The 14,299-nt window shown below is 32.9% G+C and overlaps 1 protein-coding gene and 1 long non-coding RNA gene across 2 annotated transcripts; both read right to left on the reverse strand.

The window, feature by feature from the left end:
* Positions 1 to 366: 366 nt before the first annotated feature.
* Positions 367 to 2,208, reverse strand: LOC133205860 (uncharacterized). Its single transcript, XR_009723671.1, has 3 exons — positions 1,030 to 2,208; positions 729 to 800; positions 367 to 485 (listed from the first exon to the last, which is right to left on the reverse strand). It is a non-coding gene; the product is annotated as an uncharacterized LOC133205860 (long non-coding RNA).
* Positions 2,209 to 6,517: 4,309 nt separating this feature from the next.
* Positions 6,518 to 14,009, reverse strand: LOC133205079 (uncharacterized). The gene is made up of 4 exons (XM_061340819.1): positions 13,442 to 14,009; positions 12,382 to 12,876; positions 7,494 to 7,740; positions 6,518 to 6,647 (listed from the first exon to the last, which is right to left on the reverse strand). The coding sequence occupies exons 1-4, from the start codon at positions 14,007 to 14,009 to the stop codon at positions 6,518 to 6,520; spliced, it is 1,440 nt and encodes a 479-aa protein (XP_061196803.1).
* Between the last annotated feature and the right edge of the window lie 290 nt (positions 14,010 to 14,299).

The following is a 14,299-nucleotide window of genomic DNA, read 5'->3' on the forward strand; positions in this document are numbered from 1 at the left end:
TAGGATAAAAAAATCTAAAGACACTTAATTACTGTAAATCACTAACAGATCCAAAATTAAGAAGGAAGTTGTAAGATTGTGAAATGGGGGGGGGGGGGGGGGGGGGGGATGATGCTGTGTAATTTAAAAGTACAAAATTTGTATTTAATACATATTTTGTGAATTGCCTTACATGTAATAATTGTTGCTATGTTTTATTATGCACTAATTCTATTCAACTGTGTAAATGGGGAAAATTTGGATATGTCATTGTATGTGTAAAATGTGACATTTTCTTATACGAGGGAGTCTGTGTATGTAAAAATTTTATTTTCTATCATTTATCTCATTAAAATTATTTTAATTAATTATCTTGTTTTTGTTACCTGTCTGATGTACAACAAAGGTTACAGAGGTATACGGGTGTCGAAACTCTCTGCTGATGACCAGACTGCATGCCGTATTGTTTATCCCCCATTTTTAATCTTTAAAAGGGGAGACTACTCCTGAAACCAAAGAAATTGTAGTCAAAATGAGAGTTACCTGTTCCTCTTTAAGGTCTCACACAAGCAAATAATTTCACTATATGTTACTATATAGCTTTAATTAAATCAATTAATTAACTAGACTCTCAGCAGATAATTCATGAAAGAGAAAAAAAAGATTAATGCTGAGACAAAAATTTGAGATCAGAAAAAATACCCCTTATGTGGCTTTTAAGAAACAAAATTGAGAGTAAACATACCAACCCCGAAATACACGTGGGTTTCACATGTTGACAAACAGCCTACACACCATCCAGGAAGTTGCATCATGCGCACCTACAAAAAGAGTTCCCTTTAATTCAGTGGCTCAGTTCTGCTAAAGATATGATATTCCTAGTACATGAGTCCAAAATTAATACTGTAGGCCTAAAAATGTTGCCGAAAACGAAAAAAGAGAAAGAAATTGTCTCAATATATATAGAAAAAAGAAAAAGAAACTGTCTCAATATATATAGAAATATAATTGACCAACTTCATTTTGATTGGCTATTTCCTTGCGTAATACCTTTAAAGTGGTTGACTGTCCAAGTTCCGTTGTTTCTTGTTCTGCAAGCAATACTACCAGTATCAAAATATGAACAAAATATTACTATTATTAATATGGTTTTGGGCCAGTCATTTTAAAATCTACTTGCCTAGTGGGACAGTAAAGGTGCTGAGCTGACCAATAAAAAATTAAGCCCATAACCCAAGTGACTACTGAAAAAAAAAAAAAATCTAGTCCAGATTGGTAGTTACCCACAAAACTGACTGAAATTCAGTACAGACTGACACACGGATAAACAAGAAGTTAACATCAGATTTCTACAGAAATGAATCCCACCATATGGCATGCCTAAACAAAGACTATACTAAAATTTCATGCATTTGCATTAAGTAGTTGTTGACAAAACTGAGACAGAAATTTTGCAGGGACAGATGCACAGAGTAACAGGAAGTTGACATAAGATTCATTCGGGCTCAGTAAATATTGTACTCCTCAGGTGTCTATATCATCGTATTGACCTCAAAAACCAGCAATAATTCTATATTCTTTGTCAGATTCTATCGCAGTCTTATACTGCGTGTGGTTGCTTTTTTCTGCATAACCTATCATGCTGGTTGTAAATAAACAGCTAACTACACTTAGATTTATTTACATCTTTGAAGCTACAAAGCAGGTGACACATGCATTCCTTGAAACACTCTATTTTTTTTATATGCAAAACAATGTTCCTATTTTTTTTCATACGCAAAACATTATGTGTGTTAAAATTCTCAAATTATCTACATTTCTTAGCTTTTTTACAACGCTATCCAAGGTGCATACATATTGATGCAGTATCATTTCTGATGGAAAGATACGATTCAAGAGAGGATCTGCAACCTGAAGGTATTAAAATAAAAAAAAATTAAAACAAATAATTGTAAAAAAAAAAAATGCATTTGTAAGTTTTACTTCTCATACCTATTAAAACAAGAGGCCCATTGGTCTTATTGGTCACCCGTGTATCATGTAACAACTTTCCAACAATGAATATGGTTCGTGTTTTAAACCAGAAGCCATGAAATTCACAATTTTGAAAGAGGCACCGTTGCTCATCATAACCATACACTTAGCATGCTTAGTTTACTTAATTCCCAGAGCGGTGAGATTAAGGTCAAAAATGTTGATGCAGTTGAAAAGGTTACATCAGTATGTATCGGCATATGAAGTTTGATAAAAATATTATGAATGGTTTCTTTCAAACTGAGCTAAACACTAATTTAAGAAAAGTGAGGTCAAGGTCAAAGGAAAGGTGAAGGTCAAAAATATTGATGTAGTTGAATAGCTCTCATTACTATGTATCAGCATATGAAGTTTGTTAAAAATATCTTGAATGGTTTCATTAAAACTGAGCTGAACACTAATTCAAGAAAAGTGAGTTCAAGGTCAAAAGAAAGGTCAAGGTCAAAAAATGTTGATGCAGTTCAATAGCTTACATCAGTATGTATCAACATATGAAGTTTGATTACACTATCTTGAATGGTATCTTTAAAACTGAGATATACACTAATTTAAGAAAAGTGAGGTCAAGGTCAAAGGAAAGGTCAAAGTCAAAAAATGTTGATGCAGTTGCATAGCTCTCATCAATATCTATCAGCATATGAAGTTTGATAAAAATATCTTGGATAGTTTCTTTGAAACTGAGCTTTGAACAGAGCTAAACGCAAAGTGTGACGGAAGGACAGACGGAAGGATGGAAGGACAGAAGGATGGAAGACGGACATGACAAACACTATATGCCCAGGCCATATTCATGGCGGGGCATAAAAAAAACAAAACCCTAATTAACTGATGAAAATTCTGCACTTAGCCAGTGCATGATCTTACAACAACAAAAAGTGTGGGAGTTATCCAGCATCTTAAGACGTTAAGCTGTTAATGAATATTTACCGTAGCAAAATACTAATTCAGAAAAAAAGTTGGGGGAGAGGGCGGGCCCTCCTGTGTTCTACTGGCCTGCATTAATAAAATAAGAATCTGTTAAGAATCATATTCATTGCTTAGAGTAAGTATATTAATTTTTTAGAATTTGGAGAATTGTAAATTACAACATGTATTTGAAACAATTTTTTGAAATGTTTGGAACAGTTTTGTTTTTTCAAAAGACAGTTCAAAAAGGTACTTAATTCATATAAATTTACTTTAATTAGAAAAGATATAGCAGTACATATCAACTGGAGGTAGGTATTTTATTACATTATTCAAGGTATTTTATCAACATTTTTAATAGGGCTGGGTATTGGATAGAGATTTCGTACTGCAATATATTGCAATATTTTTAACTGTATTGTGATATGTATTGCAACATTTTCAGCAAAAATTTAAATGGTATATTGTTATTATTTTAACTTCATTTTAACCAATATAAAATATCTTGTTGATTGAATTACAGTTATGTTACTAAATACACCCACACAACAGCTTTTGTCTTACTGTTTGGCATGATCGCAAACCTTTCTAACAACTTTTCTTTCAACTTTGATAGAATTCTGGTATATGCATGTATGTGGCTAAGCTTATTTTTGAACTTTTTCAATCATAATTGAATACTCATTTTTAATCTCGAGAAAATCTTCTACACGAATTTGATCTTGGTATAAGTAAAATTTGTAGGAAAAACCTAAGTGTACGAGTTGACTCCTCATTTTTGTGCACAGAAAAAATTTTGTATACATATTAAATCCTCAATTTATACACGGGAAAACATTGTGTAGGTTGACTTCAGTTTTGTCTATGAGTTTTATACACAGGAAAACCTTGTGTACGCGTTGACTTCAGTTTTGTGTATGAGTTGAGTTGACTCCTTGTGTACCAGTCGGTTTGTGTATGAGTTGGTTTGTGTACAAATTGACTGGATACCACACAGATTGTTCTATAGTAGGTCTTACACCTGTTACTTTCAGGCACTTATATAAATATTGTAAATGGTGCCCTACCAAATGCAATTGGAGAAGAGGTAAATGTGATGTACCAGACAGGGATTAGAACCCGGCCCCCTGAATTCCCAGTCAGGTGCTCTACCCAGTGTTCTCAAAACAAAATATTTTAAACACCGGACATTTCGACCAACAGTGTGATGCATTTTACAGGAACAAATCAATTTTTGCTGGAACAAAAACTTTTTATCAATAAGGGCATTTATTTTTTTTGTTAGGTGTTTTCCAAGACTTTCAGAAATTGAATTTGAGTCAGTTGCATCATGTGCTTGATGGATTAGCGACTTATTGCTGTGTTTTTTTCTTCATATAAAACTAGGCGAACAATAATATATAAAAAAGACCCCCCCAAAATAGCAATGTTTAATACATTATTTATTCAGTAATATTACCTGTGATACTTTGTAAAGTTTTTTTTGTTTTTTTATCTACATATACACTGCCGTTTCTACTTTCATTTTTGTATGACCACTAATACATTTTTAATACAATTTACTAATAGATGAAATAAATAAATACGATATTTTTTGTTAATGAATCGCAATATACCAGAATACTGATATTATTGCACAGCCCTAGTTATGGCCCAATTATTTTGCTATCATCAACATGATCAAGTATATTGAAAATAAAATCATTAACTGCATATGTAGACATCTTTTGATGATAGAACATTCCGTCTAGGCAACATGGATCTTGGGTAGGTAAAGACTTATGGTTTTGGTTAAAATTAGTTGAGGTAGGATTAAAAGGGGGTTTAATTTGTAGTGACAAGGTTAGGAGTATTCTTAACAGCACTGCTTAATATATGATTCTAAATCAAATTACAGAACTCTGGTAGGACACACTTAAGTCAATGAGAACTGATAAATGCTGATAGAGAAATAATTTTTAAGATCATTTTAAGCAGATACATGGTATCGGTTACCCGACCGTCCCTATTTTATACCCCCAACCCTAAACTTTTTTTGGTAATTTTAATATTTTTTCCGGAATTTTCCCCAATTTCCATCAATGGCTCCGGTTTAAGTTTTAGTTTCGGCAATGACGGCCTCCTTGCACAACATAGTGCAAGTGTTTAATAGTACTAAATCCAAAGAAAGCTAGCATGTAGGTGTCCCCTACCAATATTGACTAGTATATTATCACACCACATCTAAATGTCATTTGCAAAGCAGTGATAGGTATTATTTAGAAAAATTAAGAAAATCATTCGTTTAAAAAAAAAAAACCCCTACCTACCTACCCTAATTTTTTTGGAGGTGTAACAGGAACCACACATATTTTTTTTGTTTGGCCTAAATTACATCTGTATGGACTAATGGTTAAACATTGTTGAACTTGATTTCAAATAAATTAAGACATGTCCTTCACTTCAAACACCGCCAGTACCATTAATAATTGGTTAAATAAATGTTCAAGGTATGTGTTTAAAGTAAAGGATACAAGATTAAGGATTTGTGACTCTAAATAGCCTAGTTAAAATGCTCAAGTTCGTTGCATTTCGAATTTCCTCAGATGCAAGATGAAATTCTTATAAAAGGATAAGTTTATAAGTGATAATGGCAAAAAATATTAATAAAATAGGAAAAATAAAGGTTGAAAATGTAAATATTAAGATATGAGTGAGAATAAAACAATTTCCATACAAATTTGGATATGGCTCCTGCCTGAGGCGTGTTGTCCTTGGAGGATTCAGCCATGATGATGACTGCGGTCCTGTTTTTGGCGCATGCCCAATCTGCACTTTAGGCCGGTAACCGGGATTTTTTCAGTTCGGTTAAATCCCAATTACTGGGACTATAAATACCTCGTTGAAATATTTGATAACCTGGCTTAACACCAGGCTTAACGTCCGAAACATTAACTATTTATGACGGAAAATTATCATTATTATTAAGATACAAATGTTGCATAAATACCCAGGTAAATGGAAGTCAAAAGATGGACAGATGCTAAGAAAAAAAGTGCGTAGAGGATGGACCTCTCACGTCACTTCCTCTGAAATCCGACTCTACCCTAGATCTATATCTACGCACAGCAAAATGAATATATAAATGCAATATCGCTGAATATATAAATGCAATATCGAAATTTGAAATTTTTTTTAAAGAAATAGCTCAATACTAAGCGCTCCATCACAAGTTGGATTGTACATAAAATAAAACGTATATGTGAAAGATTTAATAGATTTATGGAAGAACTGAAAATGAGTGCCGAAGACAAATGTCATAATGTCGTCGGTTCCTTCTTGCCGTGAGTCGATAGACGTGACCAAAAGTTGCGTTAATTTTCAAAAGTATTACACATATCTGAATGAAATTTAAGGCATTTAAGTCAAAATAAACAGAGGAATGAGAAAATAAAATTTTGTTTATAACCGATTATTTAAGATTTTATAGCAGATGTGAAATTACTTTTGGATCTGCATTATCAATTATACTTGTGCAAAATGACTATGATTTTTGTTTATTTGTTTTCGTTTTTTGTTTTTGTTTTTTGTGGGGGGGGGGGTGTCAAAATAAAGCATTCTAGCTGTAACTAACAAACTTGGAATATTCACTATATTCCCGTGGGTCATCAGCTGACTCCGGTGTAACTCCTTTTGCTGACAGCTCCGCCATCACCCCCTCGAGATACGTGTCGTCCGGATATCCAAATCTGCAAACAATTATACACCAAAAAATATTTATTTCATTCCCAACTATATCCTTCATACCTCTTAATGTACTCTGTGGATGGTTGCATATCTGTAGCTCGCTGGTCTGAGAAAATTGGGATAGACGACCCGAAAGCTACAGTGCAACCCATTGAAAAAAGTGTATATTTATTGCGAACAAAAGAGAACTAAATCAAGAAACTCCGCACGACAGGGTATGCTTACTTATTCATGACACTGATCCAATCTCTATTCTTAGAAGTCTGTGTTATGTCTGTTCATAATGTGTATTGTTTAAATGGACTTTTGAGAATGATCGCTGTAAGTTATCCTCAGTTTCATTTTCCAGCATTTGTTAAAAAATTATGCCTTTACTCATTAGTATCTTACATGCAAAATGTGTGCTTTCAGTGAGCAACTGAGCATTTTAATATTTCACCAAAATATGTTTATGTTCCCCGAGTCCAGTTCTAAGAACCAAAGGCTGTGGTTAGGTTGGTGATTTCTTGAAAACTCATTTCATTTAAAATCGTTTCATTCATTGTAGACATCTGGTAGCCAGATCTAGACTGAATGTATGATTAAAATGAGAGATAAATCCTCTAATAACATTTTGAAAATGATGGCTTCTCTGTTTCAGGGTGGATCATTTTTAAAATGTGGTCGTAATTAAAGAAAATTAAATTTAATACGATTTCTTTCTTCTGCAGGATGACAATAGGCTACAATATTTCCTTCGCCAAAATGGATCTGTGTGCCCCAGAGTAAGGCTTATCTGATCATATTTTGAAAATCGTATATAAAATGCATCCTTGGAAAAAATACATTGGATACAGGTAGTAACTTACTTAATTGGTCCTCCATCAGGTCTAGTTTTATGTAGTATGTCGTTCCATGTAATAACACCACCCTGACCTGTAGTTCTAGAGCGACCAATAGTAAACACTAAACGCCTGCTAAATGCTACATTCAACAGCTTAGCAACAAGACATCCTTTCTCGTTGTTAGGGAGATAACCAGAGCGACTAATTCCTTTATACATCTTTCCAGGGTTGGGATGATCAGTCTGCGAGTAGATAGATATTTTTATCACAACTTTATCACAAGAAAAATCAGAAAGTCACAAAGTTTACAGGAAGCTAATTCCTCTTTATGACAAACGACTATGTAGACAAGGAATCGCAAATTATATCAACCCTTCGTAATATTATTTTATTTAGAAAGCTTGATTTCTCGCACAATAAGTAGATATGATTCTTAACAAAATAATAAATATCAGCAACTACAAGTATCTCTATTCAATAGGATTCCCCCCATTTGCACCAGCACTTACATCGGATGTGTAGGATAAAAATGATACAAAACTCAGATCATTGATCTGTCACGTTTTCAATCTTTACATGATCTTGGGTTTCTAGTGTTAAATTCAGCGCAAGTAAATCAGTTTCAAAAACAAAAATTACTCGGGGATCTGTTTGATAAAAAAAAAAATATTGGCCATCAACAATCAATCGTTTAATTACAGTTAATTAGACCTTTTGGTCTTTTGGACCATCTGAGAGTCTTATTTTTTCCTCTTTGGGCATTTTCTTTAACACTATAACATTTCGGTATATATTTATAATTAGTATTTTTCACTCATTTGCGCATTGTTTTTTTGATTATTTTATTTTCATCATTTTGGTGTATTTTTTTTCTCTTCGGATATAGTTTCTTTAAGTCAATTGCATTTTCATCTTTTCGGAACATTTATAATTTGTACTTTTCCCCCTTTGGACATTGTTTCTTTAACATTATTGCATCTTCATCATTTCAGTATCTTCATTACTAATTTGTTCATGTAATATTTTGTATTGCTGCAGTTTATGCTTTCAAGTTTTTAAATAACAGAAGAGAAAAGGGGGTGATTGAGGGAGTTGGGTTAGATGTCCTCTAGGCTGCAATACGCAATACTTTTCTGGTCGAATGTTTACGACTTACAATTACCGGTATATGTTTTTTTTAAATATTTATTATTCTTAACTATTTTCATCAAGTCGCACTTGATTTGCAATTTTTTGCATGCTAAAACGTCATCATTTTGTTTTATTATACTTTCATGTTAAGAGCCATTCTCTGTAACGACTTGAACTTTTATAAAGAAGCTGTGGCACGCATAGTCTCAGAATTTCTCCAAACTCTCTATGATAAAAGTCTTTGATACCGTCAACTCAAATCAGGCAGAAAATGGTTGCTACGTGACATGGTTACCATGGCAACATGTCCTAAAGTTTGAAAAATGGCATTTTTCAACATGTTCAGAGTCCCACAGTTAACGTTTGCAGCAAAGCAAACAAGTGGTAATGATTGTTTCTGAAAGTTGAAGACCTGATGTCTTAAATGCATGATAAACATGTTTGGTAAATCAACTATTACATACGTTACTATGGAAACAAAGTATTCAAAAGTAATAATTTTGATCATTTAATTTTATAACATCATACACTTAAGAATAAAATCAATTATAGGTTGAAATGCAAGCAAATAATAGACAAAAGATCCTTGTAACATATACCAAGGAAGAAATATGATATTTCTTATAGGTTGGCAATGGTTGCCATGGTTTTAATACCAAGAAGGGATTTTAAATTTATTCTCTTAGTGATTAAATCTAATCCTATCTTTTTAAAAACCATATTTCTATATAACTAATGATCAATTTTTAAAGATGTTCATGTGACCCTAATTTTCACATTTTAAAAAATTCAAATTCAATTCTTTAAATAGAGCGTTGCTATGGAAATAAGCCGAAAAAATATGCATAAAAATCTGAAAAATATTCTGTTTCCTTGGATACGTACCATTGTATGTAGATTCCCAAAACTTTTATGATTGGTAATTATGAACAACTAACCTGACTTTCAATTTTGACTGCCACCCAATCTCTAACTGAATGCAAAAAGCTGGCACATAGGGCTTAATATTGATATAAAATTAACAAAATCGAACATTTTCCCTTCTTGGTTACCATAGCAACAGTGTTGTATTTTTCAACAAACGTTATCAATATATGATATTCAACTTTAGTTCTTCCAGATAAGTACTATTCAAGGTGAGTCAAATAATATGTTTCTTGAATGAAAAGTAAGTAAATTCCTAAGGCAGCAAAAAAAATATCACTTTAAACAACTGGTACATTGTTTCCGTGGTTACACTGCAAAGTAACAATTAATCCCAATTTTTCTTATGTTGTCGGTGTTGCAAGGTCCTAAGGATGTATATGTGCCAGTCATGAATTTTATTGTTTTTCCTGAAGATAGTAGCATTAACCCAATCTTAGCAACATATTTTGCATGGTTACACTGTGTTACCATGGCAACCATGAAAGTTATTTTTAGAATAATATTGCCAATACCTAATTACTTAAGGTCAAATTTTTTTTTTTTTTTTTCCTTAAGTTGTTGATTGAGTTTGATCATTTAACACCTATCATTAGTGAATATTGAGCGTTTTTCTGCATTTTTCAGCATCTAAAATGTATTCCAAATGTACCCATGGTTACCACTTACTTAGAGATAAATTCTAAATAGTTTCTTTATAGCATAAGTTGCAACAAGGTGTCAGGTTTTTGTGAGAATGGTTTGTTTGTTTTTCTTAGTCTTTATTAAGGCTTAATAAAGATTCAAAGTAGCTGAAAATCTCAATTTTTCCAACTTTTCTGGCTGTTACCATGGCAACCAAGACGCATAGCAACGAAATTTTATTTGATATATGTTTCTCGTGTCAAGTTGTAATAATGGGCAAAGTTTCATCAAAATCGGTGACCATGCGTGGCAAAGAAGTTTAAGTGGTTACAGAGAATCGCTATTAAATACTAAAATCTGATTGGGTTAGACGCATTTAACAATCCGTAATGTTACCCTCAGCGTTAGCAACACATTTGACAACGGGTAACATTACGAAAATGTCACATGCGTTCAAATCATGCGCGTACGGTTCACCGTAGAATTCTCAAATCGTCAGTTGTGCGTTTGAAAGAAGCCGAATAAACGACGTCAATAAAAGCTTGTATCCGATGTAGCTTACTTGAAAACAATTAACGACAGACGAAACATCCTTGCGAGTGCAAACTTTAGACGATAAAGGATTTTTGAGTAGCAAACAAACAATAAAGAGGTTGGTAAATCTTTTCCGAAGCATTCTTATTGAGAAAAATAGAAGCGGGGAGTTTGAAAGCTTTCTAAGCGTGAACTTAACGACGATCTCCGAATTTTTCTTTTGACATCCGAAATCAATAAGACATTCCGTATAATAAAATAAAAAGTGCACGTTTTTGAGGGTAACAGTTGAAATTGACACCCCTCGGAAAACCATTGTCAACCTCCGCTGACGAGTCGGTTGACAATGGTTTTCCTTGGGGTGTCAATTTCAACTGTTGCCCTCAAAAACGTGCACTATTTATATAATATACCTACAAAAAAATATTCATCCAAAATAAGATGATAAAAGAAAGATGCATTTCTTTGCCAGAAAATCTTTGTATATAAGACAAATATTTAAATAACATGATTTAGTTTTTTAAACGTTTATGAGAAGGAGGTTAAAGACTATTGATATACGAAGGTTTTCAGGTAAAATCGACAACTTTTATTTTAGTGAAAAAAGCAATAAGCTAAATATTCAACAAGTTGTTATCTTTCACATTTGTTTAAAATTTCATTTTTTATGAAATAAAGATACGGGTAATGATTTTATATGAATGTTCTCAGGGTATGATCGTACGGCGCAAGACCTCAGCAATTAAAATGTAACAGATGGAATTTCATGTATGAAAAATACATGTTGCTACTTTTATGCAACATACTCTAATACTAGTACTTTCTTGTTCTCGTTACAGTCTTTATATTTTGTGAAAGACTTTATACACCTTTTGTGGACCAATCCTTATGGCTTTGATATGCACAGACTTGGATCTATTCCATAAATTTCAAGTTCTGATGAGTTGATATATTTTTTTAAAATTAAAGCAGAGGAAAATAAACAGATGACCAGTAATGGACTGACTTTGATAAGAAACACTTGCTTAAGCTTTTATTTCAGGTCAAGTCCAAAGATATTATACATTTATCTATATTAAAAATTGTTTAATTCTTCTAATTATCAGGATATTATACAGATTACTTTATAGAAAGCACCATACCCCCTGTAATCCACCAGGTAATGTGTACGTCACAATACGTTCTATTTCCACTATGGAAGAGTTATACTTCTTAGTGAGCTCTTTCGTGAAAAAGTCGGTAAATGTACAAATCTCGCGGGATTTCAGGGACAAACGTAATGTAAACATGTAAACAGTATGTTGAATGTCGATGAACAAATCCTAAGAAAATGCAAATGAAATATTTTATTGTTGTGGACTTTATATACATCAAGAGTAGGAATGACAACGATATCAATTTATATCTATATTGTTGATCGTATGTATCTATTTATCGTATGCTACATCTAAATACAATATACATGCCTCGGAAATGTCGTATTTTTTATTAATGGATGATAAATTTAGGGTTCTCGCTCTCTTACATATATCTTTTAGTTCTTCCATTCTTTAATTGGAATGACAGATACATTTAACATTAAAAATTGGATTGAGATTGGCATGTTTTATATTATCCGCAACGCATGCTGTCCCTGTCAGACGACCAAACGCGCCTCTAATTTTGAAGAGCTCACTAATGGAAATATAACGTATTATACAGCTATTGCAGTCGTGGACACCCTGCAATCTTTGGTAACTTTTCTTAATTGAAATCGACCCTGGAGGCTGGTTGCCTGTCATCTTCCCATAAATCTGGCCACAGGTGGGACAAGCTGGCTTGTAATCAAGATACTGTTTGATGCACTTCTTGCAGAAAATATGTCCACATTTTGGCAATCGTTGTGGATTTGTGAGTTGATCCATACATATACAACAGTTTGAAAAGTGCTTTAGGTGCATTTCATGATGAATGGGTGAAAGTTTATCATCATTTGCTCCCTGTAATTTTCTTTCGTATGGAGCTTTAGAAGGCTCTGTGTTATTTAAGCGTGAAGTTTTCTGTTGAAATACTACCTGTAGTGCACTGACCATTGATGCATCTCGGTCAACAAAGTGAATTTCCCTGAGTCTCAAGAAAGGGTAACTTCTGCTGAATGTCGTCACTGCCTTATGATATTGCTCCACACATTTATCTCTAGGGACGCCAAATATACCTGGAACAAAACGAGACCAAAACAATATCAATAATATATACGTCTACCCAATTACTTTATTAACTTAAAATTTATCTGCATTATCATATTTATTGAATTTTACATTGAAATTTATTTCTTTTACACTGAAATCAACTTAACGCACTCTAGCAAATTATTTAGTATATTATAAACCTTATATGATATGAATAATTGTGATCTAATTTTCACTGAAAATATTTGTAATATTAGTTTGCAAAACTGAACCCGCTTCATGATGACACTATTAGCCTAACAGTCATAATGCTTCCACTATCAAAATAATATATACGATAAAACTAATTATTTTGTGAATTTTTATTAGTAGATGATATGACTATTATTAATTTGATTTCATCTTTGTTTTGTTTTGATATATTATTTGATATTTTCAGTCATAAATGTTTGCATATAATAAACTTTTAAAAGCTTCAATTTTCAAGAATTTTAAGGTATAATCAAATTTTTACAATTTATCAATGAAGAAAAATTTGAAAAAAAAACATTCTGACTTCTACAATATCATTAACGATAATAAGACCCTTACCTGAACTTATTGAAGGTAATGCAATTGACTTCATCCCTAACTTATCAGCTTCTCTAAATGTTACCTCTACAGACTCACAGAGATCACGTAAACAACGATCTTTGTCAGTATAATCACTCCATCTTGGTCCAACTGAGTGAATTACATACTTGTACGGTAATTTACCAGCAGATGTCACAGCACATGTACCTACTGGTATCTGACCATGCTTTGCTATATAATCCTTGCTTTCCTCATCAAATACATAACCTGCTGCCTCAGATATAGCAAAAGCAATTCCTCCCCCATGCATAAGATTTTCATTTGCTGCATTGACAATGCAATCCACATCTAAATGAGTGATACTGCCTTCATAAATCAAAACTTTAAGACCTTCCTTTGTGTTGAATTCGTATTTTGAAAGTGGAGTTGTTTGCCGCATACTTTCAGACTGAAATTCAGCTTGAAAACTGTCATCAGTATTGAATCTTCTTTTGTATATATCCCCAGTCGGTGGTTTTCCTTCCTCTGGTGCTTCTTCTGTCCTTGCAAACTTACGATTTGCTCTTCTAGTTACTTTTCCTGACATTTTCTGATGCAGCAAACCCCTTATTTTTAGCAGATAAGCATAATCATTACAAAATATTTCAATATTATTATTTTCAAGAAGAAGACATACATTAGGGTATTCTCGTCCTACATCCTGCACAAGCTGTTGAACATTGATATCCGTGTTATAAGGCAACATAATCTGATCAGTATTCATCATTCGTATTTTATTTAAATGCCCTTTTATCTTTTCTTCTAAAATTTTACCTTCCTCTGCAGAAACAGTACAATTGAGATTGTGACCATCATGATACATTTTGAATTCTGTAT

Source organism: Saccostrea echinata, unplaced genomic scaffold (assembly GCF_033153115.1).
Source record: "Saccostrea echinata isolate AGI-Se365-2 ecotype Australia unplaced genomic scaffold, CSIRO_AGI_Sech_v1 ptg000054l, whole genome shotgun sequence".
Classification (NCBI taxonomy): Eukaryota; Metazoa; Mollusca; class Bivalvia; order Ostreida; family Ostreidae; genus Saccostrea; species Saccostrea echinata.

Excerpts from the sequence above, each read along its gene's own strand:
- LOC133205079 (XM_061340819.1), bottom strand. The coding sequence starts at position 14,009 with ATGTCAGGAAAAGTAACTAGAAGAGCAAATCGTAAGTTTGCAAGGACA. Across the intron at positions 12,877-13,441 it reads ATTACCTTCAATAAGTTCAG|GTATATTTGGCGTCCCTAGA; the intron begins GTAAGGGTCTTA and ends GTTTTGTTCCAG. Across the intron at positions 6,648-7,493 it reads CCTGATGGAGGACCAATTAA|ATTTGGATATCCGGACGACA; the intron begins GTAAGTTACTAC and ends AATTGTTTGCAG.